At 44.1% G+C, this 26,046-nt stretch overlaps 1 protein-coding gene across 6 annotated transcripts in view; it reads left to right on the top strand.

Annotated features, from left to right (window-relative positions):
- CHD9 (chromodomain helicase DNA binding protein 9) overlaps positions 1–26,046 on the top strand; it is a 289,270-nt gene that overhangs the window by 144,273 nt on the left and 118,951 nt on the right. For all 6 annotated transcript variants that reach the window (XM_040328665.1, XM_040328668.1, XM_040328667.1 and 3 more), the window contains 2 exons: positions 12,657–12,997; positions 25,393–25,498. In XM_040328665.1, the coding sequence (XP_040184599.1) occupies positions 12,657–12,997; positions 25,393–25,498 (447 nt within the window). The remainder of the gene's footprint in view (positions 1–12,656; positions 12,998–25,392; positions 25,499–26,046) is intronic.

The raw sequence follows: 26,046 nt of genomic DNA, 5'->3' as shown, positions 1-26,046 counted from the left end.
AATTTCAGGAGTATATGAATATTTTTCAAGGCACTGTGTTGGTTACCTGGCCTCCCGGCTCTGTCTGAATGCCCAGTCCTTAAGTCCTTTTGTCAGAGACTATATGGGCAATGCTATGTTTTGGTCAAGTGACAAGCCTCCAGAAGGAGCCTTGAGTTAGAAGATTGAGGATCTTCATAACCTCATTTGCCATTTATTAGTTTAACGCCAAAAATGTTAAAATAGTTGACATGATTGTTTTAAAAAAAAATTAAGCGCCGCACACATTACTGCTAAATGGTCCAGATAGCAATTTTATTCCAGTACAATATCCTTGCCTCAGGGTCATAGTTAAAGCGGTAGTGAACTCCGTTTTGCAATGTTTAGGAGATATTCACCTGTTTGGCAGCCAGTGATGTCATACTCATGCCACTCCTTCAGAGCCCTTTGCCGTGGCCTTGACCTTGATTGTCCTCATTATGGCTTGGCCACTCGAGCGGCTGGAGCCCACAAACCTGGAAGGAAGACCAGGTGAAAATGGACGCCCTGTCAGCAAGTAAGGTAAGTCTTTCATAATGTGCTAATATGTGATGAATACTAGCAAATTATCTCATTACTAACTCTCTTGGGAGAGTGCATGTGATCAGCACAGGGCCAATCAACGCTGTCCAGACAGGGGTCCTGACTCCTGCAGCCTCTTAGGACAGCCAGGGGAGAATGAAAACTCCTCCTACAAGCTTTAACCAGACACTGATATAAGTCACAAGACTGCTCTTAACTGCTGATGAGAAAAGGTACTGTATATACTCGAGTATACAGTGGGGATCGAAAGTTTGGGCACCCCAGGTAAAAATTTGTATTGATGTGCATAACGAAGCCAAGGAAAGATGGAAAAATCTCCAAAAAGCATCAAATTACAGATTAGACATTCTTATAATATGTCAAAAAAAGTTAGATTTTATTTCCATCATTTACACTTTCAAAATTACAGAAAACAAAAAAAATGGCGTCTGCAAAAGTTTGGGCACCCTGCATAATTTATAGCATGCACTGCCCCCTTTGCAAAGCTGAGACCTGCCAGTGTCATGGATTGTTCACAATCATCGTCTGGGATATTTTTTATAGCAAAAGTAAAAGATATGGGGTTATTTACGAAAGACAAATCCACTTTGCACTACAAGTGCAAAAGGCACTTGAAATTGCACTAAAGTGCACTTGGAAGTGCAGTCGCTGTAAACCGAGGGGGACATGCAAGGAAAATAAACAACATTTTAGCTTGCACATGATTGGATGATAAAATCAGCAGAGCTTCCTCTCATTTCAGATCTTCCCCTTAGATTTACAGTGACTGCACTTCCAAGTGCAATTTCAAGTGCGTTTGTAGTGCAAAGTGCACTTGAAATTGCACTGTAAATGCACTTGGAAGTAGTCCAAAGTGGATTTGCCTTTCGCAAATAACCCCCATTGTGTTTTTTTTTTTAAAATTGTCGCTGTTCTTTTGTTTATAGCACAAAAAATAAAAACCGCAGAGGTGATCAAATACCACCAAAAGAAAGTAGTTATTTAAAGCGACGTAGTGCCAAATTGTAAAAAGTGCTCTGGTCAGGAAGGGAGTCAAATATTCCAGGGCTGAATCGGTTAATTAGGACATGTTTGCTTTTACATTTACAGCAAGGAATTATAAAAGCATATAAAGCATAAAACAAAAACATTGGTAATAAACGCATATGTGTATACCTAACAAACACTAACACACATAGTATAGAAAGGAGATGTTCATAGCAGCTCACTGAGTTAAAGTGGAGAATAAATGGTTTTAATAGTTTTGCTTCCTTCTACAAGGTAGTGGATTTGCTGTAGAAAGGAGAGAATGATTTTTTTTTTTTCTATTTCAGAAGGTAAATAAAATGGTGGATTGATGGTTTTAATAGTCACAGCTTTGCCATGTCCCTGTATTTCCTCCCTCCCTTTGCAAGGTAGTTCGATAGATGGGGATGTAGAGGAAGGCTTCCTTCCCGACTAAAGAGATTGTCCAAGCGAAGGAAAGTGACAATAAAATGTAACTGTATGGGTAGAATTCTTCGAAGGAAGACGGAAACCCTCAGAGACGGCTTTAAATATGTCTGTGTTTAAACGCACAATTACAGAACCTTTAGGAGCCTAATTAAAAATGGCTGAGGTGTTAACTCCCCTGCTGCCTAACTAAGGATTGCTGACTTGCCGATTCTAGTTAACAGTCCGGCATTAGTGTAATAACATTTGAATGCCTTCAAGGACCATCACTGTACTGTGGGTGAATTTCTGTCTCCTGTTACCCTTTATCTACTAGTAAATAGTAAAGGAAGCATGGAGCACAATCTGAAACGGAACAGTTAGAATGCTTCATATGAATTGGACCTTATTGCTTATTTTCCCTACTGTACCCTGTCAATTTATCCCATTAAAGCTGAACTCCAGGGAAAGGAGTGGGGCTGCAAGGGTTAAATGGCTCATTTAGGTCTAGGGGACCAATAAAAGCCTATTTTACCTAATTGATCTTCTGCTCCTTCCGGGCCTTAAGCCCTGGTTCACACTGGGTACGATTTGGAACGATTTGAGATGCTATTTGACATGTCAAATCGCATCTCAAATCGGCGGCAATTGTCGGCAATGGCACTGTCCTAATCAGTGCGAGGCCGCATCTGCGATTTCAAAAAGTAGTTCCTGTACTACTTTTTGCGATTTCGGGCCACGATTTACATTTAAATTGCGGCCGAAATCGCGGCAAATCGTGCATTTTACCGCAATTTTGAATTCGCAGCAGTGTGAACCTAGGCTCCAGCGGGGTTCCAGGCATAATTTTTTTTTGTCTTGCATGTTAAATGAATCACATTAAATAGTCCCTAAAACATATTACCGTATATAAGCCGACCCGAATATAAGCCGAGGCACCTAATTTTACCACAAAAAACTGGGAAAATTTATTGACTCAAGTATAAGCCTAGGGTGTCCATGTGCATGCCTCACTGTGCCCATGGCTCACTGTGCCCATGACTAGACTTGCGTTTAACATGGGAGTATATAGAATGGGTGCCCAACTTTGAAAAATCGGTGCTCCCCGGCCGTAGGTCCCCCGGACAACAAGCTTTGCACACTTGTAGAAGAAGAGTTGGGCTATATGTGTGTGGGGTTCAGGGGACCTACGGCCGGCCGGTACCGGGTCCTTAAAATCCAGGAGGTCAGGGGCAAAACGGTGACTCGAGTATAAGCCGAGGGGGGCATTTTCCGCACCAAAAAAATTGCTGAAAAACTTGGCTTATACTTGAGTATATACGGTAATAGCTCCCCAATCATTCCAGAAATAATTGCAAACACTTGCCTTATATCCTCCAGCTCATGTTGTGGATGTATCCATCATATGTGTGGGCATGTGAAGCCCAGTTCCTTTTTCTTCCTGGTTTTCAGGGAGAGGTGCATGCTGGGTGATTTTTTGGCACAGTAATGCCCAGAGACTCCTGGGAAATTAGTGTCACCATTTCCCAGGAGGCAATAGGGTCTTGGGACAGGAAGTTGAACCACCTAGGACCAGGAACTAGGCAGATTAGGAAATGTGCCTAATAACAGCCATATTTTTTTTTACATTAAAGGCAAGCTGTTCATTTTTAGTGTGAAACTCCGCTTTAATAGCAGTCCCTGCAGCCTCTTCTCCCTAAGAGCCCATTCACACCTAGGCGTTTTGTCGCCTGTAGTGTGACGCCAGCTGCCGCCCCGACACGCCAGAGGGATGATTTAACATTGCCCTCTATGGAGATGGTTCACATCTCCACGCCTGCCGCCTGAAAAAAAGTCCCGGACCTTTTTTTCAGGCGGCGTTCGGCATAAGAGATGGGAACCATCTCCATAGGGGGACTAACTAGGGGCACATCTAGGCGGACAATCGTGGCGTTTTGTGGCCGCAAATCGCGGTACAAAACACTGCTATTTGTCGCCGCAATTCGCGGGACAAAACGCTGCGATTTTATCCGCCTAGATGTGAATGCAGCCTTATGCTCTGGTTGCAGGTCCTCTTGCCTTCATCAAGTCCATTGCTGAGCCCAAAGCCTTGCAGGGGACTAGACATGAAGGTGCCAGGAGGGGGAGCGTGCTGCTGCAGCATAGGGAAGTGTGCATGTAATCATTGCAGTCTGGGGGCAACTCTTTTACATGGGGAGCATTTTTCCTTTCTCTGGAGACCGGCTTTAATGATTTCAGGGCAGAGAAGAAAATGATACAGAAAGGTCCTTGATTTGTTGTAGGAGCCAGTTGGTAAGGTACTTTAAGTAATGAGGGCCATTGTCCTTCCTGTGTTAAATTTGGATAGTAAAGGTGCTTGGTTTGGCCATAGTCTGGACCTGGTCACAGATGTGCTGCCTGTACCCATGACAGCAAAAACCTCTTTGGCCTCATTCACACCTATGCATTTGTGCTTTTTGCATTTTTGCACTACAGAACGTGTTCTATAGGAAACCATGTAAAATGGACTGCAAAATGAAAAAAGCCCTAAAATGCATAGGTGTGAATCAGGCCTTTCAGACCCTGGTCATGCAAGTAAAGGTGTGATCCCAGCTCAGCTGTTGGGTGTGTTTCTTTGAATATTTAGTAGTCATAAGGCAGTGGTTCTGTGATTTGGCAGATACAACCTAATGACATAAAAAATGAAATCACCTTCCATTCTCAGAACCTGAAACCACATTTGACTCAGAAGAAAGAAAAAAGCCCTTAGGCCTGGTTCACACTAATGAACGGAAATCACATTAATTTCAATGGTGTCCTCTCATCAATGCGACTCGGGACTGAGTGATTTTGAAAAAAGTTCCCATCATTACTTTGGTGCGATTCCTGTGCAATTTTTTGCCCCATGGACTTCAATGGAAATGCGCAGAAATTGCAGGATTATGCAACTATAATGCAATTTGGAAAGCCATTTTTTTTATTTTTAACCCTCAACTCGCCTCCCAGGCAAATACTTGGTCCCGCAAGAGAAGTAGTAGTGGTATACAGCAGCAGCACTTGAGGCATAAAATCGTATACAAAAAAAACGTGCAGGAGTAAAATCGTGCCAAAGTCGCAAACAACTCGCCTTCCATAATTGCACCTGAAATCTCATCAAAATAGTATTGCACTCCTGTGAACCAGGCCTTAGAAAGCATGATCCAATTTTATCTAGGAACAATCCCTTCTGATTCCTTAGGCAATCCGATATTCCTTAGACCAGCGTTCAGCATCGTTCTTTATTATTTATCACTATAAATAAATGATGTGGCACAATGTTTACTCTTTTCTTTTAACTTTATTAAAATGTCACATGCCATTTATCTTTTACTGCAGCAGTGTTCTACTACAGAGCACACTGTGCTGAAAAAAAAAGTTATTCCTGTTCTACTCTTTCTCCGGGCAGCAGTGTGGACTGAAGTCATGGAACTCGAAACAAATTGACTTCTTGTTGGGACTGCAGTCCAATGCATATGGTCTGATTGGACCCTTAAAGCAGGAGTTCACCCATTTTTTTTTTTTTACCCTTAGATTGATGCTCATTTTGTCTAGGGGAATCGGCTAGTTGTTTTAAAATCGAAGCTGTACTTACCGTTGTAGAGAGCGATCTTCTCCGCCGCTTCCGGGTATGGTCTTCGGGACTGGGCGTTCCTATTTTGATTGACAGTCTTCCCGACACGCTTCCGACGGTTGCATCCATCGCTTCACGAGTAGCCGAAAGAAGCCGAACGTCGGCTACTTTCGGAAAATCGTGACGCGATGGATGCGACCGTCGGAAGCCTGACGGAAGACTGTCAATCAAAATAGGAACGCCCGCTCCCGAAGACCTATACCCGGAAGCGGCGGAGAAGATCGCTCTCTACAACGGTAAGTACAGCTTCGATTTTAAAACAACTAGCCGATTCCCCTAGACAAAACGAGCAGGAATCTAAGGTTAAAAAAACGTTATTTCCGGGTGAACCTCCACTTTAAAGCCAAAAGATGTAGATTTTTGAAGATAGAAGTAGAGCCTGTGAAAGCTTTGTCACAGCCTTTACTTTTTCTCTAGGTGCTCAAAGACCACCATCCCTTGTCTTTTGTGGTGAGTCTGACCTTAAAGTTAACAACATAGCCCCAAGTTTATTATATGAAGTATTTTATATATTTATACAAGGGGATCATATCCCCTTAATCTCCTTTTTGAAGGGAGAATAAATTCAATTCTGTTCTTTCATAAGAGCTGAGCTCCTCTGTGCCCTTTATTAATTGACTTTGCTTTCTCTGCACATTCTCTAGTTCTCCATCCTCCTTTTATGACTTGGTGCAGTAACTTAAACTTCCTTTCCCAGATGAGGTCTTGCTAATGCTTTGTACAAGGGTAAGATGATGTCCGTCTCTCTCCGGAGTCTGTCTCTTTTAATACAAGGACGTGTTTTGGTCACACTGGAAGCCTCATGTTCTCATTGCATGCTGTTATGAATTCTGTGATCTACCAGAACCCCCACATCTTTCTCTATGATTGATTCACCAAGTTTTATTCCTTTAGATTGTATGATGGATTCTAATCCAGTTCTGATAGAGATTTGTGCTATCATGGCTGATCTGCAGAGTATTGCAGGATTTATTTTTATAGCAGATGAGTCCTACATGGTGAGATTTTCTGCAATTTTAAAGTGAAACCCCACCCCCTTTTTTATTGTTTTCAATAATGGAGAAGGGTTTGAAATGTGTTTGCTTGGAGACTTTAAAGGTCTCAGCTGTCCTTTGAAGAGAAGTGGAGGGAAAATCTTTCCCCTGGGGAAACCTTTTTCAGTGACACCTGTCAAAGGTGCAATTTGCCAGATAAAGCTAGCTATACACTAGATGATTTCTGAATGAAAAGGTGTATGTAAATGTGTGCGACCTGACGAATAGTGTGTCAAAGGACTTCAACATTTTGTTTTGCTTTTAATGTTTGATTTTGGAACAAATTGAACAAATGAAAACCATATACGCTGTTATGTTAGAAATTCATGCATTCCAGCAAAACTTTCCATCCGGATCCTTCAAATTATCTCGTTATTGCAATCAAAAACGAACATCGATTTATCCCAACTAATGATTGGCACTTTCAACAAATGTTCTTAAGCCCTGGTTCACACTGCTGTGTTTTGACATGCAATTTGACATGTCGAATCGCATGTCAAATTGGCGGCATTTTCCGGCAATGACACCGTCCTAATCGTTGTGACGCCACATCTGCGACGCTGCACCAACTTCAAAAAGTAGTTTCTGTACTACCTTTTGCGATTTCGGCACGCGATTTACATTGACATCTGTGCAGAAACCTGAACTTGCACGGCTTCATTCCCTCAGCCCAGTGTGAACCTTGGTTTAAACAAAAAATGATTGAATGAAATTCTTCTACGACAGGGGTAGGCAGCTTTTCAAAGGTGGAGATCTACCTGAGCAACATGGAAGAGAGCAAAGATCACGGATCTGCAGCGGCCTTTTTTTTTTTTTTTATTAACTAGCAAGGCCCCAATAAAAAGGATGGCATGAAGAAAACTTCTAAAAATATAATAAAACAAATGTCACTGTAAAAAAATAAGGTGTATATGCTTACCTATTTTCAGCCTGCCTTGCTCCAGTCATGTGATCTTACCTGTGTCAGCCAACAGCGGCTGCAGGGGAGAAAGTGCATGGTGATGGCTGATAAAGCCTGGAGTGGTGATGTCACCCATAGGTTCCCATGTCACAACTGTTGTTGGTGCTCCCTCTTTTACCATGCATACGCTGCTGGATCACACAGGTGAGATATCTTCACTAGATTGGAGCAGCCTAAGAATTGGTTAATCAGCATAGGTGTTGGGGGTAAGTGGGTGCAAGGCAGGTTTTAAGGCTAGTGCAAGCTGGAATTTAACTTTCAAGCTACCCTCCTATTGGTGGCTCGGGATAGTGTTAAAGCAGAGCTCCTCCCAAAAGGGGAAGCTCTGCTTGTTTGCACCCTTCCCCCCCTCCATTGCCACATTTGGCACTTTTTTTGGGGAAGAGGATACCTGGTTTTGACAGGTTCCCACTTCCCGCTCAGATTGCTGCTGCGATCTGAGCTGGAAGTTTGGCCCCCTCCTTTCCCCGCAGTCTTCTGGGACACATCACAGGTCCCAGAAAACTATGGGACCATTCATAAGGCACAGTGCGGCTCACGTACGTGGATCCGTGGATTGCCGCCACGGTCACAGCATCAGGAAAGGCCGCGGCTTCGGCCTAGCTCCGGAGCCGCGGCCATCTTGGTACACCCAGCGCTGCGGCCCTCCCCTCTGTTTACACCCAGAGGAGGAGGGGCCCGCTTGCTGCTGCTATCTGCTGACTTTTTTTTTTTTAGTTTTAGGAAGTCGGCAGCGGGCCTGTAACCGCCAATCGGCGGCCGCCGCTGCCGACCTCCTCCACTCTGGGAAAAAAACCGTCCCCTGACTGCTGCGCGCCCTGCCTCTGCCTACAAGCCCCAGAATGCAGCGCGGGCCGGTAAATGCCGGCCCGCGCTGCATTCTTGGGTTTGTAGGCAGAGGCAGGGCGCGCAAGCAGTCAGGGGACTTTTTTTTTTTACAGTTGATGATGTCGGCAGCGGCGGCCGCCGATTGGCTGCTACCGGCCCGCTCTGCATTCTGGGGATTGTAGGCAGAGGCGGGGCAGCGGCACGTCAGGGCCAGGGACGAATAAAGTCTTGTGCTAGGCTGGTGGGCATTGATGAGTGAATGACATTGGGCTGTACTGGTGGGGACTGGTTGGCACTGAGGTGATGGACTGGTTGGCACTGAGGTGATGGACTGGTTGGCACTGAGGTGACGCACTGGTTGGCACTGAGGTGACGCACTGGTTGGCACTGAGGTGACGCACTGGTTGGCACTGAGGTGACGCACTGGTTGGCACTGAGGTGACTCACTGGTTGGCACTAATGTGACACACTGGTTGGCACTGATGTGATGCACTGGTGATATGCGCTGGTGGGCAATGATGGGATGCACTGGTGCATTGATGAGGTGGCACTGATGGGCTGCACTGATGAAGTGGCACTGGTGGGCACCGATAGACACCAATGAGGTGGCACTGATGGACACTGATAGGCTGCACTGGTGGGCACTAATGAGGTGGCACCGATGGGCTGCACTGATGTGGCACTGACAGGCTGCACCCCACCTCTCCACCCTAAACAATTATCCCCTCCCCACCTCTCCACCCTAGGTTTTTTGAGACGAGGGGAAAAAAATCGGCCTAAAATATCCATCGGCCGCCCTGATTTCCAAATATCGGCATCGGCCAGAGAAAAACCCATATCGGTTGACCTCTAGTGTCTTGGCTTCCCATGCCTTTTTGCACCTCCCGTTCTTTATGTGCTCAATACTTTTTCCTTCCATTTTATTACACATAACTTCCTGAACTTATTTTTTGTATGGATTGCATAGGTTGTTACTGACGTGGTGAAAATGTCATGTCAATCGCACCTTTAGAAATATATTTACCCAGAAAAATGGTGACATGTTCAATACTTATTTTACCTGCTGTATGCATGTAAAGGTTATTTTTCAACATTGACTCCGTTATTCAGGATAGTGGATAAACTTGATACTTGATTACTGATTTTTCCAGTTCAAAAATATGCAGTGATACAGAATTATTCCTTAAAGCGGAGGTTCACCCATGGAGAACACATTTTCCCCATAGCTGGATGCTCGTTTTGTCTAGGGGAATCGGCTATTTGTTTTAAAATATGATCCGTACTTACCCGTTTACGAGATGCATCTTCTCTGTCACTTCCGGGTATGGGCTGCGGGACTGGGCGTTCCTTCTTGATTGACAGTCTTCCGAGAGGCTTCCCACGGTCGCATCCATCGCGTCACGATTTTCCGAAAGAAGCCAAACGTCGGTGCGCAGGCGCAGTATAGAGCCGCACCGACCTTCGGCTTCTTTCGGCTACTAGTGACGCGATGGATGCGACTGTCGGAAGCCTCTCGGAAGACTGTCAATCAAGAAGGAACGCCCGCTCCCGAAGACCCATACCCGGAAGCGACGGAGAAGATGCATCTCGAAAACGGGTAAGTACGGATCATATTTTAAAACAAATAGCCGATTCCCCTATACAAAACGAGCATCCAGCTATGGGGAAAACAGGAAAAAAAACACAAATGGGTGAACTCCCGCTTTAATCTGTACACATTAGAATTTACCCACAGCTGCTTTTTGGAAAAGATCTGCTACGTTCCCAGTGACATCAAATTTATTGTGGGAATCATGGCCTCAAATCCAGTATAAAGTAATTTAGACCAAAATAAGACACGCCCACTTGCTAATGACTGCCATCCTGTATACAACTGCTGGAAAATTATTTTTGGAAAGATAAACCATACAGAATAGAAAATATCATAAGTAGATACAAAGGTTCACATGTAGGAACTCGCACTTTTTACAGACAGTCACAATTTCCTGCACTTGCCCAATATGCATGCCTTAAATGGGTGGTGGTGGTGGGGGGGGGGGGGGGGGGGGGTTCGAGAGCTCACACATTTTATTCACAGGGGTCTGTGTTTACAGCAGCCAATATACAAATGTAGATCTTAGCATTATTCTTTAAATTGTGTGACCAACAAACTCTTTACATTCTTTATTAGGATTGTTTAAACTGGTAAAAACGTCAAATCTTTACTGGGGTCTTGGTTGCAATAACAGTAAATTTAAAAACACAAAACACCAAAACTATTGTGGATTAAAGTGATTGTAAAGGTTTTTTTTTTTCTTGGCTTCTCCTTCACAGCGAGTGCCCCCACGGAGAGCTGCATTCCATGGGGGCACTTGTGTGGCCATGCTCCCGAGTCCTGCTGCTGTGTGCATTGACACAGACAACAGGGCTCGGCCCGCCCCCGACTCCCGTGTCACTGGATTTGATTGACCGCCGCGGGAGCCAATGGCTCCCACTGCTATCAGTCTTTCCAATTAGGACCTTGGGGCTTGTTCTCGTCGCTGGAAAGATAAGTAAAAGGGGGGATCTGGGGGTCAGTTGCACCACAAAAGTTTTTCTCCTTTAGGCATAGAATGCCTTAACCTCTTGCCGACCGCCCACCGTAGTTTTACGGCGGCAGGTCGGCTGCACAAAATTATCGCCCCTGGTACCGATGCGAGTGCACCCGTGATTGCTCGTTATAGAGCGAGAACCGGGAGCTGTGTGTGTAAACACACAGCTCCAGGTCCTTTCAGGGGGAGAAATGACTGATCGCATGTTCATACAAAGTATGAACAGCGATCTGTCCTTTCCCCTAGTCGGTCCCACCCCCCCTTCAGTTAGAACACAGACAGGGAACATAATTAAAGGGTCACTAAAGGAAAAAAAATGTTTTGCTGAAATGACTGTTTACAGGGTATAGAAACATAATAGTTAACTGATTCCTTTTAAAAACGATTAAAAATAGATAAAAATCAATCGTATAATGTACCTCTAGTTTTTTAGTTTCGTTTTTGCATTTAGTTTCGTTTTAGCATGTTATGCTGTATCTGTGCTGGACAGTGCCATAGAGCAGTATTGGTTTGAAAACAAAACTAAAATCTCCCAGTACTGTGGTGATCAGGAAACAGACAACCAGGAAGTGTCCAAAACGGAGGAGAATTACAGCAACATCAGAGCAAAAACGAACAATAAGGACATGAAACCAGGACTGCAGTAAGGGGAGGAAGCTATTTAGCCCCCTAGTGTTAACCCCTTCCCTGCCAGTGACATTTTTACAGCAATCAATGCATTTTTATAGCACTGATCGCTATAAAAATGCCAATGGTCCCAAAAATGTGTCTGAAGAGTCTGCCCTAATGTCACAGTACCGATAAAAATAGCAGATCGCTGCCATTACTAGTAAAAAAAAAAAATATTAATAAAAATGCCATAAATCTATCCCCTATTTTGTAGACGCTATAACTTTTGCGCAAACCAATCAAACGCTTATAGCGTTTTTTTTTTTTTACGAAAAATATGTAGAAGAATACATATCGCCCTAAACTGAGGAAAAAAATCGTTTTTTTATATATTTTTGGGAGATATTTATTACAGCAAAAAATTAAAAATCATTTGTTTTTTCAAAATTGTCGCTCTATTTTTGTTTATAGCGCAAAAAATTAAAAACCGTTGAGGTGATCAAATACCATCAAAAGAAAGCTCTATTTGTGGGGAAAAAAAGGACGCCAACTTTGTTTGGGAGCCATGTCGCACGACCGCGCAATTGTCAGTTTAAGCGACGCAGTGCCGAATCGCAAAAAGTGGCCCGGTCATTGACCAGTAAAATGGTCTGGGGCTGAAGTGGTTAAGGTGAAAAATATCAAAACTTTACAACTCCTTTAAAGATTTTAGGTCTTTATATCTTGGTGCATTGGCTATTTTTGTTTCTTGGATTGTACTGTATTCTCATAAACTGTACACCATCTTGATAGTGTTTATAGGTTCAGAAAGAAGTAAACCCTTCAGGAGGATGCTTCCCCACACTAAAACCTAAAATAAAAGGTTTTGGCTGGACTATCTGAAAATGTAAGCTGTCTGGGTGTGAATGAAGGGCCATTTTATGAAACTGTAGGTGATTTTGTATTGTTTTCAAAAGAGGCCTGACTGTATTTTGGGTGGCCATATGAGATCAATTGCGAATATGTTAACATTATTTTTCTTTATTTTTCCTCAGCCTCCATCCTCTAGAAAGCTTGATGGTTCTCGGACCTACCACAAACTGCCAAATTCCAAGGTGAGATCGGTATCTGAGAGGCGCCCTAAAAAAAAGGTGGATTCGGAAAGCAAGCAGGAGAAGGCTAATCGTATTATATCTGAAGCAATTGCCAAAGCCAAGGAGAGGGGTGAGAGGAACATTCCCAGGGTCATGAGCCCTGACAACTTCCCCACCGTCTCCTCTTCAGAGGGCAAGGAGGAGAAACGTGGGCGGAAAGCAAAGTCAAAACCTAAGGAAAAAGTGAGCAAGAAAACCAAAGCTGGGCTGACCTCCAAACTGAAAGAAAAGAAGAAGATTGGGTAGGAGTCACTTTGTTTAATAACTGTTGTGGCATTAGTGTTGTATTGTTGTTTATCGCCAAAATGTACATTTATTGTAAAGCATTACATCTGTCAGTTAAGCCCTTAAAGATCCAAAAGCCTTTTTATTTGCTGTACAGTATATGGAATACATAAAATTAAATAGTTACATTTTATTTTAATAGCCAACTTGGGTTGAAAAGGAGACTGTATGGTTAACAATTGTTACAGATTTCCTCACTATACTCCATGGACAACACTTAAGATGCAATAAGTCTAGAAGAGGAAGTAAACCCTGGTGGGTTTTACTTCCTCTTTATTTCCCTGCAAAGTAAAATTAGGATTTTTTATAACGGTTTAACTGTAAAATCCTTTTCTTGAAGGTACTCCACGAGACACAGAGGCAGTAATTTACTACATGGGTTATGGGCTACCTTCAGGTGATGGACACTGGTATAATCAAGACCGGAAGTCCCCCTCTATATAACCCCTCCCACATGTGGAGTACCTCAGTTTTGTAGCACAGCACTATAATAATCCCAAAGGAGGAGAGGGACCTCTGTGTCCCATATTGTACCTTCAAGAAAAGTATTTTACAGGTAAGCTGTTTATAAAAATCCTATTTTCTCTACAGTACATCACAGGACACAGAGCCAGTAATTACTACATGGGATGTCCCAAAGCAGGGGGGGGGGACACCAGCAAATAAAGCAGACCTCTGTCAGACATGAGAACCTATACTGCTGCCTGCAAAACACTGCGCCCAAAGGAGGCATCCTCCTGTTAACCCACATCCACCTGGTAAAATGTTGTAAATGTATGAACAGATGACCAAGTTGTGGCCCTGCACACTTGAGCTATGGAGGCCTGGTGACGCACTGCCCAAGATGTGCAAACTGCTCTGGTGGAGTGCCCTGTAAGACTGAAAGGCGGAACTTTTCTTTGTAACTCATAAGTTTGAGTAATAATCTGACAAACCCATCTAGAGATGGTCGACTTGGATGCTGTCTGTCCCTTCCTGGGGCCTCCTGGCAACATGAACAACGCATCAGTTTTCCGGATCTGAGCAGTTGCTTCCAGATAGAAGCTAACCACTCTCACTACATCGAGAGAATGTAATGACTCTTCCACTGCCGAATTCGGCTCTGGAAAAAAATGAAGGCAGCAAAATATCCTGGTTCAAATGAAAACTAGACACCACTTTAGGCAGAAAAGATGGCCGGGGACTTTACACCACCTTGTCTTTATGAACCACAAGAAATGGTTCTCTGCAAGATAACGCTGCCAACTCCAAGACTCTTCTTGCGGAAGTTACCGCAACCAAAAATACTAGTTTCCTTGTGACCATGGGTAATGGGGCATCACACATTGGCTCAAAGGGAGGCCCCTGAAGGACTGACAAGACCAGATTCAGATCCCATGGGCAAGTCGGTGACTTGACCGGAGGATTTATGTGTGTTACATACACCTTGCATAAAAACCTGTAATTGGGCGTTGGAAAAAAACTGACAAGGCTGAGACATGACCTCTAATAGTACTGAAGGCTAGCTTAATTTCTACTCCCAACTGTAGAAAGTCTACAATCCTGCTTGTGCTATACTTGCGAGGATGCCATCCCTTGCTTTCACACCAAGAGACATAGGCCTTCCAGACCCTATAGTAGATGGCTCTAGAAGCCGGCTTCCTAGCATTAATCAGGGTGGTAACCACTGAACCTGAAAGCCCCTGATCTTTTAGAACAGGGGTGTCAAACTCAATTTCATCATGGGCCGCATCAGCATTATGATTGTCCTCAAAAGGGCCGGTTGTATCTGTAAGATTAGATTTCCAGCACATCCCCCTCACCTTACATTAGATGTCAAGAGCCACCATCAGAAGTTGAGTCCCCTACTCTCTCTTACCTCACAGTGCACCCCCTTTCCTTATGCTGCTGTTGGGAAGAAGCTGGATGCATTGCTTGAAAGCAGAAATTGAGTGTCTGGAGGAGGATCAGAGGAGGGCTGGAGCTCTCCTGCAGCTGCAGGAGAGGTGTGAGGGCCGGATTCGGCCCGTGGCCTTGTGTTTGACACTTGTGTTTTAGAACGAGGGCCTCAACAGCCAAACCGTCAAATTCAGCGTTTGTAAGGCAGGGTGGAATACCAGCCCTTGTGTCAGCAGAGCTTGGCGGGCTGATAGGACCCAAGGATCTGCCACTGCCATCTTAGGGCCAGGCGTACTGCCTGAATTTCTAAAATGTTGATGGGCAAGGTCTTCTCTTACTCTTGGCTATTCCCCCTGAACAGTATTGTTTTTTTAGTACTGCTCCCCAGCCTACAAGGCTGGCATCCATCGTCACTATTTTCCAAGTGATCCGAATGAAGGTTTTCCCCTTCTGCAAATTCTCGGTTGGTAGCCACCACTTGAGACTTTGGCGTACGCTTGGAGTCAAACGCATTGGACAATCCAAATCCTGGCTTCTTCTGCTCCAGGCAGACAGAATATTGTGAATGGAACTCAGCATAGGGAACTGCTTCAAATTAAGCTACCATCTTCCCTAACAGTCATACAGAGATGGATGGAAGGCTCTTCCCTTGGCCTTACCGTGTGCACCAGATCTCTTATTGCGCAGACCTTTGCCTGAGGTAAAAACACCTTCTTGTGGGCTGTGTCTACCACCAGACCCAAGTACTCCAGCCTTTTTACTGTAAGGAAGATTTTTCTAGGTTGATAATCCAACCCAGATGCTTCAGATGATACAGTGGCCAACCCGAAGGGCAAGGCCACAAACTGAAAGTGTTGCTGCTCTACCACAAATCGCAGGAACTTCGGATGAGCAGGGAAAATTGGGACATGGAGATACGCGTCTTTGATGTCTATTGACGCTAAGAACTCCCCTCCCCGAAGGGAGGACACCACTGACCGAATTATTCCATGCGAAAGGAGTGGATGTTTATAAATTGGTTCAGACCCCTGCGATCCAAAATGGATCTGACATCCCAATTTGGTTTGGGTACTGTAAAGAGGTTTGAGTAAAATCCCATTCCTTGTTCTCTTGGGGGGGTTCCTATGATCACCCCTTGAGACCGCAACAAGTCTAGTGCTTGAAACAATAAAGCCTGTTTTACTGGATCCTTGGAAATGCTAGATTTTTGGAAAATGAGGCAGAGAAAATTCCTGAACTCTAGCTCGTAACCTAGATAAACTATGGAGATGACCCATCTGTCTTGGATCTCCTCCTGCCAGGTTCCTGCAAACTGCAGGAGCCTTCCCCCCACTCGTGCGAGCGGAGGCGCCCCTTCATAAGGAGGCCTTGGGGCAAATTTTCTTCTGGTCCTGAGCCTGGCTTTGGGGCCTTCCTTTTGGGGCTGCCTGGAGGCTGATGCTCCAAGCGATGGAGAAGCAGAACGTTTAAATGAAGGGCACTTACTGCTCTTTACAGGAAGAAGGGTACTCCTTCCACCCAAGATCTTCTGGTTGTACTAATCCAAGTCATCCCCAAATAAACACTCTCCATCAAAAGGAAAGCCATTCAGCAGCTTCTTACAAGGCAACTCATCTGACCAATGCTTGTCAAGTTGCATGACAAGTCGCAGTGATGTGAACTAGGGCTGAATTTGAGATTGCAAGAAAGTATTCTATTCTTTAAAAATGAGCTTCAGGCCTCCAGGCAAACGAAGAACCCAGATATAATACACATATGGGAGTTGTTTTACCTGCCAAATGATTTTCTGTTCATCCACTCCTAAGATCTACACAGTTCTGCTCTACAGCTCAGCCCTATTTGGCAGGTCGAGAGATTGGATTTTTTTCTGCTGCAGTTAAGTGACCTGTTTACGTCTTGTTCCTTCCATAATCTGGGACTGGACGGTGAAAGGAGTAGCAACACAATGTCATCTCTATGTCACTCTGCTCTCTTCTCCGGTCAGCATATTTTTTTTCTAGCGGCGCTATACCGCGACCGCGGCTCCCACCCCAGTGTGAAAGGGGCCTTAGGGAAAGGTCTTTGAATTTTTAAGCTTGGCTTAGCTCACAGGTAATTTCAGTGGAATAGGAAGAAGGCAGAATGAGAAGCGGAAAGGCAATGCTAGCTTATTAGAAGAAGCAATAATAATGGGAAAAAGTCAGCTAACTTTCTTTGATTGTTAACCCCCAACCTTTCTCCCTTCTTTCTCAACAACTGGAGGCCAACCAGCTCAGAGGACATACACAAACAAGAGATTGTTATCCACCCAAAAATTACTAGGTGTCATCTCATATGTGTGGATATTTTTGTGTTCCACATAATAAGGCAGTTTGAGGGTGGGTGTCGTATTTAAGATTTAAGAAAAAAAACACGACACGGCAGCTGTCATGTGTAAGAATTATAAAAAAATGAAAAAGTTAAATACACAGACAAAGTACCTATAGGGGACATGTTTTAGCCGCCAAAGGAATTAGTAGTTGTGTTCAACAGACTTCTCTGCCCATTGCACTGCCAGAATACTCCGGCCCAGATTCTCGTAGATCGGCGTATCTTTGTGCGGGCGTAACGTATACTATTTATGTTACGCCTCCGCAACTTAGACGGGCAAGTGCAGTATTCTCAAAGCACTTGCTCCGTAAGTTGCGGCGGCGTAGCGTAAATAGGCAGGCGTAAGCCCGCCTAATTCAAATTTGGAAGATGTGGGCGTGTGTTATGTAAATGTTATGTGACCCCACGTAAATGACACTTTTTACGAACGGCGCATGCGCCGTCCTTGGACATATCCCAGTGTGCATTGCTCCAAAGTACGCCGCAAGGACGTATTGGTTTCGACGTGAACGTAAATGACGTCCAGCCCCATTCGCGAACGAATTCGAAGTGGGAACGACGTCCATACTTAACATTGTTATGCCGCATGTACACCTCCATATAGCAGGGGTAACTTTACGCCGGGAAAAGCCTAACATAAACGGCGTATCTGTACTGCGTCGGCCGGGCGTACGTTCATGAATTTGCGTATCTAGCTGATTTACATATTTCTAGGCGTAAATCGGCGTACAAGCCCCTAGCGGCCAGCGTAAATATGCAGTTAAGATCCGACGGCGTAAGAGACTTACGCCGGTCGGATCTAATAGAAATCTATGCGTAACTGATTCTAAGAATCGGGCGCATAGATACGACGGCGTATCTGGAAATATGCCGTCGTATCTCCTTTGAGAATCTGGGTCTCCGTATTTAGAGCTTCCTTTGCAACCTGCTTCACTCATTGGACAGTGAGTCTGCGTTCATTGTCCATTAAGCCAGCAATAAGGTTTCTCCTTAAAATAGGAAATTATGTTGTCTCTGTCCTTGCTGTGAAGAAAGGCAGTGTTTATTGAGGGAATATCTTTTTTTTTTTTTTTAACAGAACAAATTTTATTAGAAAAAAGAAAAAACAACATTATACATGTGAAGAGCAGTAGGCAATACATAAAAGTAGAATATATCATCAGACATAAGACTTCTAAACCAATCGGCAGCCAGGAGGTACATCAATAAACATAACAAATAGACAACAAACAAATGAGATATGAACTCAGGGCATAAGTGTGTACACACATGTCAGGACTTCCCAACCACCCACTCATCCCAGGTGGGGGGACGAAATATAAAACGGAGCAGTAAGTTCCCAAAGGGAGAGGGAGGGGGGAACCAAAACCAAGACTCCCAACCCTCATCTATACCGTGAGGCGTTGTGCCTCCACCCACCTCGACCATATTTTCGGAAACTTGGCAGGGCAGTTACGGCCCATGTAGGTAAGCTTGTATAATGGGAGTGCATCATTCACCATCTTTCTCCAAGCAGAGATCCGGGGGGGGGGGGGGGGGGCTCCAGCGCCTTCCAGTTAAGTAAAATAGCCTTCCTCGCATAATATGCACAGCAGAAAATGAAAAGCTTTGTGTATTTGTGGGCAAATTATCCGTCGCACCCAAAAGAAGTACCAGGGGATCAAGTCCAACAGGCACTCCACCAATCGACCCAATGTCAGCGGCCACCTCCTGCCAGAATCTGTGAGCATCCGCAGACCATGTGCATAAAGTTACCCACCTCTACTCTGCAACGCGGACACCGGTCGTCGGCCAAGCGATAGATGACCGACAACCGCTGCGGTGTGTAATACACCCTGTGTAGGAATTTAAGTTGTACGAATCGGTCCCTGGCTGAAATCATAAGGGGGATATACTGCTGAAGGGCCTCAGACCAATCGTCGTCCGTCAAGTTTGGCAAGTCTTTCCGCCAGGCGCCGAACGCCCTGTCAGCTCCGGTGACCCCAGAACAGGTGAGTCTCATATAAATAGAGCGTCTTCCCAATGACCCGTGCCGCGAGAAGTCGCTCAACCGAGTGCGAGGCCAATCTGTTCAGGGAACTGGGCTCTAAGGGCATGGGCAAGCTGCATATATCGGAAATACATCCATGGAGGGAGTGCAAATCTATTCCTTAGTTCACCGAAGGGGAGAAGACGACCCTCGGGCATAACATCTCGGAGGGTTTTAATTTCAAACCTGGCCCACACCCGCGGATCCGGCACGGTCTGCAATTGGGACAGCTTCGGGTTACCCCACAGGGGAGTGTATGGAGAGTAGGTCCGGGCCCCAACAAGGAATTGAGGGAATATCTTAATAAAGTCCTGGAGCAGTTCATACAAATGTATTTAAGCTGTATATTTTGAGGTTAGATTGAAGTTGGTTCTGCTTAAACCAAACAATCCTGTTAAGAATTTTTGTGTTTTTATTAAAGTCCAAAATGAATAAAACCCACCTTTGCATTGCCCCCTTCCCAGGCACTGCAAGGGTTAAAGAAGAGCTATCCCTAGGAGAAAATAAAGTTGGTTAACCCCCCCCCCCCCCCCAGAACACCCCCCTCATGGGATCCTGTGGACATAGCACTTGCTCCCATCTAAATCCATGCAGGGGTCGCTGAGCTGTGTTGTCTGATAGCTTTCACCATCCACCCACCTAAATATCCAATAGCACTGATCAATATAAACTGGTTTCTGAGTGACAGCTGAGGAGGAACGGGGGAATGATAGGCATTGTACACAGAGCCTGCGCCCACCCTCCGCACCCTTTCTCCTGCGCTTCCAGGTGCAACATATGTCAGCTGTGCTGTCTGCTACCCTTCCCTCTTTAGTTTACACTCCCCGTGGTACAGCTTGCTATTCAGGGGAATGAAGAGAAAGGGTCAGCTTGTGCTGTGAATGATTGCAGTGGGAGAAAATAGCTTTTATTTACAGAAACACAGGGCAGCACAAGCCAGGTCCTGCCCTAGACTGTCTCAGACAAGTGTAGTATATGGCTTGTGCTGTTGTCGGCTTGGATTTTCTGTGAATGAAAGTCCTTTTTTCCAGCTGCAATCATTCACAGCACAAGCTGACAGTTTCCACTTTTTCCTTTCCCCTGAATAGTGGGCTGCAGCGCTAGACTCTGTATTTACTAAACCGGAGAGATGAGGAGGTACAGTGGTGCAGAATGGAGAAGAAGCGAGACTCTTTGCTGGCTAAAACACCCAACCCACCCATGGGAATGTCCACATTTATAGGTTTAGGGAGGTTGTAGAGTGACAGCTAGCAATGACAAGCAAAGCAAAATAGATTATTTGTTTTTGTTCCCATTGCAGATTTTCTATTGCTTCCTTTCTGGTAATGCCATTGTCAGTGGGTAGCAAATCAGGGTAAATCTCTCACACTGAGCCCAAAAACCTGACTGGCGTTCTAATCCTTTTCCAACCCATCCAAAACTAGAAAATGTTTTTGGCTATGCATACACGAATACATTAACATTTCCTCCAGCTTTTGTACTCTAACAGGTGACATCCCCATCCTTTTGATGAGATCCTGGGTAATGCCGAATACCCCAACGCTCAGGTGATGATGCTACAGTACAGTGAAGTAATGTCAACTACTTGGAATTCCCCAGGATTTCACCAGAAGAATTGTGCCATCACCTAATCCCCACAGGTGTTGCTTTTACCATACCTGTGCAAGAAATTAGGATTGGGAGGAACCCTCTGTGTATAATCAGACCTTGCTTTTTTAGGTGCAAGTTCTACTTTTAAACAGATGTATTCAAAGAGGCAAATGATTTGCTGATCCCAACCCTTAGATTTTGGGTTTTGAGATTTTTCTAGGTAGGGCCTTACTTTTTGGCTTTGACTTGTGTGAAGTGTAAATAACTAAGCTATTTAGAAATCGCACCATTAGTGAATAGTGCACATGTCATACCTGAATAATCCATTGAAGTGAGGGTGGTAGAGATTGGTAGAGAACCATAGTTGGTGAGAGATTTGCATGTCCACATTTTAACAATATAGGTATGTGGTACAAACATGGTGAAATAAAAGTGAGCTATTGACTGTTCTGTACAAAGATGTATTCCAAAATGTGAAAACCTAAGTACATTTTAATCATATTCACCTAAGCAACATTTCATTGCAAAGTGAACATCCTATTTGCCTTTAATAAGTCAACCCCTGTGTGTAAACCATGTTGTGCATATGCCACAGGCAGTATACTCACACAATTTTTTTTGTAAAATAGTTGTTTTTTGGCAGAAGAGGCATTGCATCTTTTCTACCAAAAAATATTTCTGCTTTTCTTCCAACTTTAGTTCTGCTTTAAACATCAATAGTGTTTTAGGAACTGAGCCATGATTTTTATGGGAAGATCAAAGTCTTCCAAGAATAAACGGAGTAAACAAGAATTGGGCCCTGTAAACCTCGGCCACAATAAATGTAGGCGCAGAATATGCATCTTGCAGTAAAAATGCTGTTTTTACGTCAGATGCGGTTCTTTTCTATATTCAGCACTGCAGTTAAAAGATTGATAATACCTTCCAAGAGGGGGGGAGTGAATGGTTCAGGTGCCCGCAGTGTCAGAGTCACTGCATTAATGTAAACTAATTGCCTATACTATACAATAAAGCCAGCCTCTCCGCTCTCATTAGAAACAAACAGCCGCTGCAAAGCCAGTTGTGTTTGGGCAGCCTCTAGCTAGCTAGTAATTATGAAGTCTGCATTGTGTGAGGTTTGTGTTTTATAGACGACCTTCGCTGGGTGATTTCCTTGGGTTCCCTGCATGGGCAGCCTGTGATTATTCTCTTAGTCTCCTGGCTTTTCCCACAGATCACAAGCTATTTTATAGCATTTGTGTTAACCTATGCTGTCCCAGCTTGACACTGCACTGTGGGGCATTGTTGGCGGGAAAGAGATGAGTTGTGACAGTCATTAAGAAGGCTGACCGTCATTAGAAAGGCCTTGGCTAGAGTGCCTTGTGAGCAAATGGAAGTTATTATTTAGTATTAGAAAAAATACACATTTAGTTCCTCTGCAAAAAACTGAATGAAGAATGAAAAGCAGTGTCATGGGACTAGATGTACAGAGAGAGAGAGAGAGAGAGAGAGGTAGTGATTGTAATGCATGTATGTTATAGTGTTTAATGCTTGGTTACATGTGGCATCATTTAAGCTAGCCACGCACACTTAACTGAACATGTGAAAATCAATAGGTCCTTCCATCCATGCTATACAGGGAGGATGAAGAAATCTGCATTGTCGACTATTAGGCTGCATTCACACCTGAGCGTAGCATTTTTACCGCGATTTGTCACGATTTTGGACAGGTCTAAGGTCACCAATGTTAAAAACAAAAAAACGCCCAAATACGCTCAATTCTAGCAACAAAAAAGGGTCCAGAACTTGATTGAGTTTCAGGCGTCAGGCGTTTTGGAGTGGAGACGTGAACCATCTTCATTGAGAATAATGTATTTTTTCCCCTCTAGCGTTTTGGAGCTTCATGCTTCAGGCGACAAAACGCTCAGGTGTGAATGCAGCCTTATATTCAAGTAGCCAAAGCACCTGTCACTGTCTGAATACTTGCACAGTGATTACATCTCATAGCATGCCGTCAAAGCAATTTTAGACAAAAGAAAAATACTTTTTTTATATATAATTTGGCTTTGCAAGAAAAAAAAAAAAACCTTGAATGTTGTTATTGTACACCTTAGCGCGCTAGGGGCTAACCCAATGTATTCCCCAATATTTTAGTAGCAGCTGAAAGAACCCCACAATACCAGTGGGGAGATAACGTACACGCAAAATCATCGCTCACTATCCTAACAATCCTAAAAGTCTCAGTCCATATAAATGTCTTTCCAAAAAGTTCAGTGTAGACCAAAAAGCTTCTACAGTGTCCTTTCTGGTTGTGAATCCCTTATAGTGTATCACTCAAGAGAAAAAATCCTGAAAAAAAGAGAAAATACCGTATAGTGTAGTATGTCTAATCTAATTGGTGTGTTTAAACAATGCATTTTATATTGTGCTTACATCAAAATCATGAAAATAATTCCACTGGATCACAAGATGTGTTCTTATATATGTACCTTTGCCCTCCCATTTCTCAAAGCCTTCTATAACACTCCAATGCAGCTGTTCTTTGTGTCTCTATCTCCTCTCCATAAGGATTCTTCCTCCCCTCTCTCCAGATAGGTATTAGAAGCTCCCAAAAAAGCATAATCACATAGTGTTATACTGCAAATGTGGGTTCCAGAGGCCCCCTGCCCAAAGTGACTCCCGTCACAGCTGGAGGCTAGGTTCACACTGCTGCGAATTCAAAATCGCGGTAAAATCGCGATTTTAACGTGATTTCGCGGCTGCGATTTTGGCTGCGATTTAAGAGACATCCGTGCAGGGTTCAATGTAAATCGCGGCCCGAAATCGCAAAAAGTAGTACAGGAACTACTTTTTGAAATCGGTGCAGCGCCGCAGATGCGGCGTCGCACCGATTAGGACAGTGCCATTGCCGGCAAATGCCGCCAATTTGAGATGCGATTTGACATGTGAAATCACATCTCAAATCGTACCAAATCGTACCCAGTGTGAACCTGGGCTAAACACCACAAATCGAAATCCATGCTACTCGCAAAAGTGCGTTTTTGTGTGTGAATCCCTTTCAAGTCCAGTACCGATTCCACTGTGCAAATATTGGTACATCAGTCAATCTCTAGCTCTCTGATGAGAATTCCTCGCTCTTGCATCCAAAATGGCGCATGAAACTTCCAAGAAGTGAAAAGTGTAATACCGCTTTAAATTAAAATTTTGCAAAAAGTGTAATACCACTCCCATTAACATGCATGCACGAGTGCCATAACCAAATGTGAAACAGTGTCTCCAACCTACTGATCAGTATGTGGTCACACCATGCACCTTACCAAAATGCTATTTAATAACCGCCGTTTTTTGGGTGTAGTTGTAACAACCGAAATCCTCCCGATCCGTCATACTTCAATATAAGGGCCCCTAGTACAGCAGTATAGTTAAAATCCAATGTTTAATATGCAAAAACCTACTTGCGAACAAAAGCTTGTTAAAATGCCTGTAAACCTCAATTAAGATGGCCGCCACATCACTTTCGGCGTGTGACTCGCCTCCAACGCGTTACGCCCAATGGACTTCTTCCCCTCCTGGGAATAGGTTTGTTGATAGTGAGTGCTGATTTTGTGTGTACGAAATCCTTCAATATTATGTGGCAGAGCGAGGCTCTGTCCCTATGGAGTCTGCATATAGCCAGATTGCAGAGCTACAGAGCGTAAATTTAAAAACAGAGAAAACTACTCTGGCAGTTTTCTCTGATTTTTCTATTTTTGCATTAAGGCTCTGTGGCTTGGAGATTCCTCAGAGATATGGGTGGAACGGGATCTCCAACCCTGTGTCCAGATCTTATAGATAGCCTGCAGGGTGTGTGCCCAGGTGCACACAGCTCATATAATGAAGGTCTGGGGAGTGCAGAAGTGAGAGGAAGGTGGAGTTGGAGCAGTGACTGCTAGTGAGTGTCTCTGTGTGAAGATAGATGCTGTGTGCATCAAGAAGTTCAAAGCTGTGTGCATTAAGGGACTTCAAGCTGTGTGCGTTTAAGAAGCCCACAGCTGCGTGCGTCCAAGACTGAGACTGGAAGATCTGGTGGTTTAAGGGACCAGTACCTATAGCAGCAGTGCTGTTGAAGAGTAGCCAGGTGGGCTTGTATTTTCACTTATCTCTGAACATCGTTTAAACCCCTGCGTGGGATTCCTGAGGGGACTTTTGTTTTGTTTTTTCTCATTTAATAAACGTGGGCTACCAGGCCCTTAAAGATATATACCTGTTTGGTGTGGACTTAGCATCTACCACGAGAGCTAACAACCCCTATGTCACAATTACCTTGCCAACATTTTGTAGCTTATCAGTGATCTACTTGGGCTATCAGAATTTCCCTTGTAGACCAGTTTACAGGTTTTATTTTTATTTTTTTGCATACATGCAAAGGTTATTCAGGGGTCTTACTTGCTGAGGAAAAAAAAAACAGAAAGGGTTCTGAAATATGAGTGAAATGGCAGCTTTATCAACGTTTTGAATTTAATGTCTGAATTTTTATCATCCTCACAGAAAGTTGATAATTACTTTGGGCCGGAAGCAGAAGAGAAAGCTTGAATCCTCCGATGATGTCTCTGACATTGACACAACTTCTCGGAAGAAAGATGAAGATCCTCAGGTGAGTCTTTTAACAGTTTTCTCTACATTGCCAGCTATAACCTTTTCACCGGAGGAGTCAAGAGACTGCTTTATTCAAAATAGATTATTCAGTTAAAGAAAAACTCCGGGCAAAATTTTTATTTTTCCCATGCAGTGGGGCTGTGCCCCCACTGCATGGGTTTAGTGCTTGTTTTGTCGAGGGGTGTAAGGAAAAGCTATACTTACCCGATCCCCTGGGAAAACCGTGCTTCCTAACGTCTCGTGGTGGGCAGTTTCTTCCATCCTCACATCCAGAGCTGATATATGGACATGATGATGTCAGGAAATATCAATTCATAACACCGCTAGCATGCCGGGGAATAGGATCGGGACCAATCTTGCACTCGGAGGATTGGCGAATTAGGTAAGTATATCTCCGCTCTGCAAAACCCCTAAACAAAAATTAAGTTAACCCGTGCAGTGCAGACACAGCCCCATTGCATGGGGAAATAGTTTTTGCCTTTTAATGTTGGCCTGGGGCAGCATTTTTTCTCCTGCCTAATTGTGAGGCTCCAGGTCTAAAGACCC

The sequence above is a fragment of the Rana temporaria genome, chromosome 11, assembly GCF_905171775.1.
Source record: "Rana temporaria chromosome 11, aRanTem1.1, whole genome shotgun sequence".
Lineage (NCBI taxonomy): Eukaryota > Metazoa > Chordata > Amphibia > Anura > Ranidae > Rana > Rana temporaria.
Note: the sequence above shows the minus strand (reverse complement) of the source record. Positions and strands in the feature narration are given on the sequence as shown.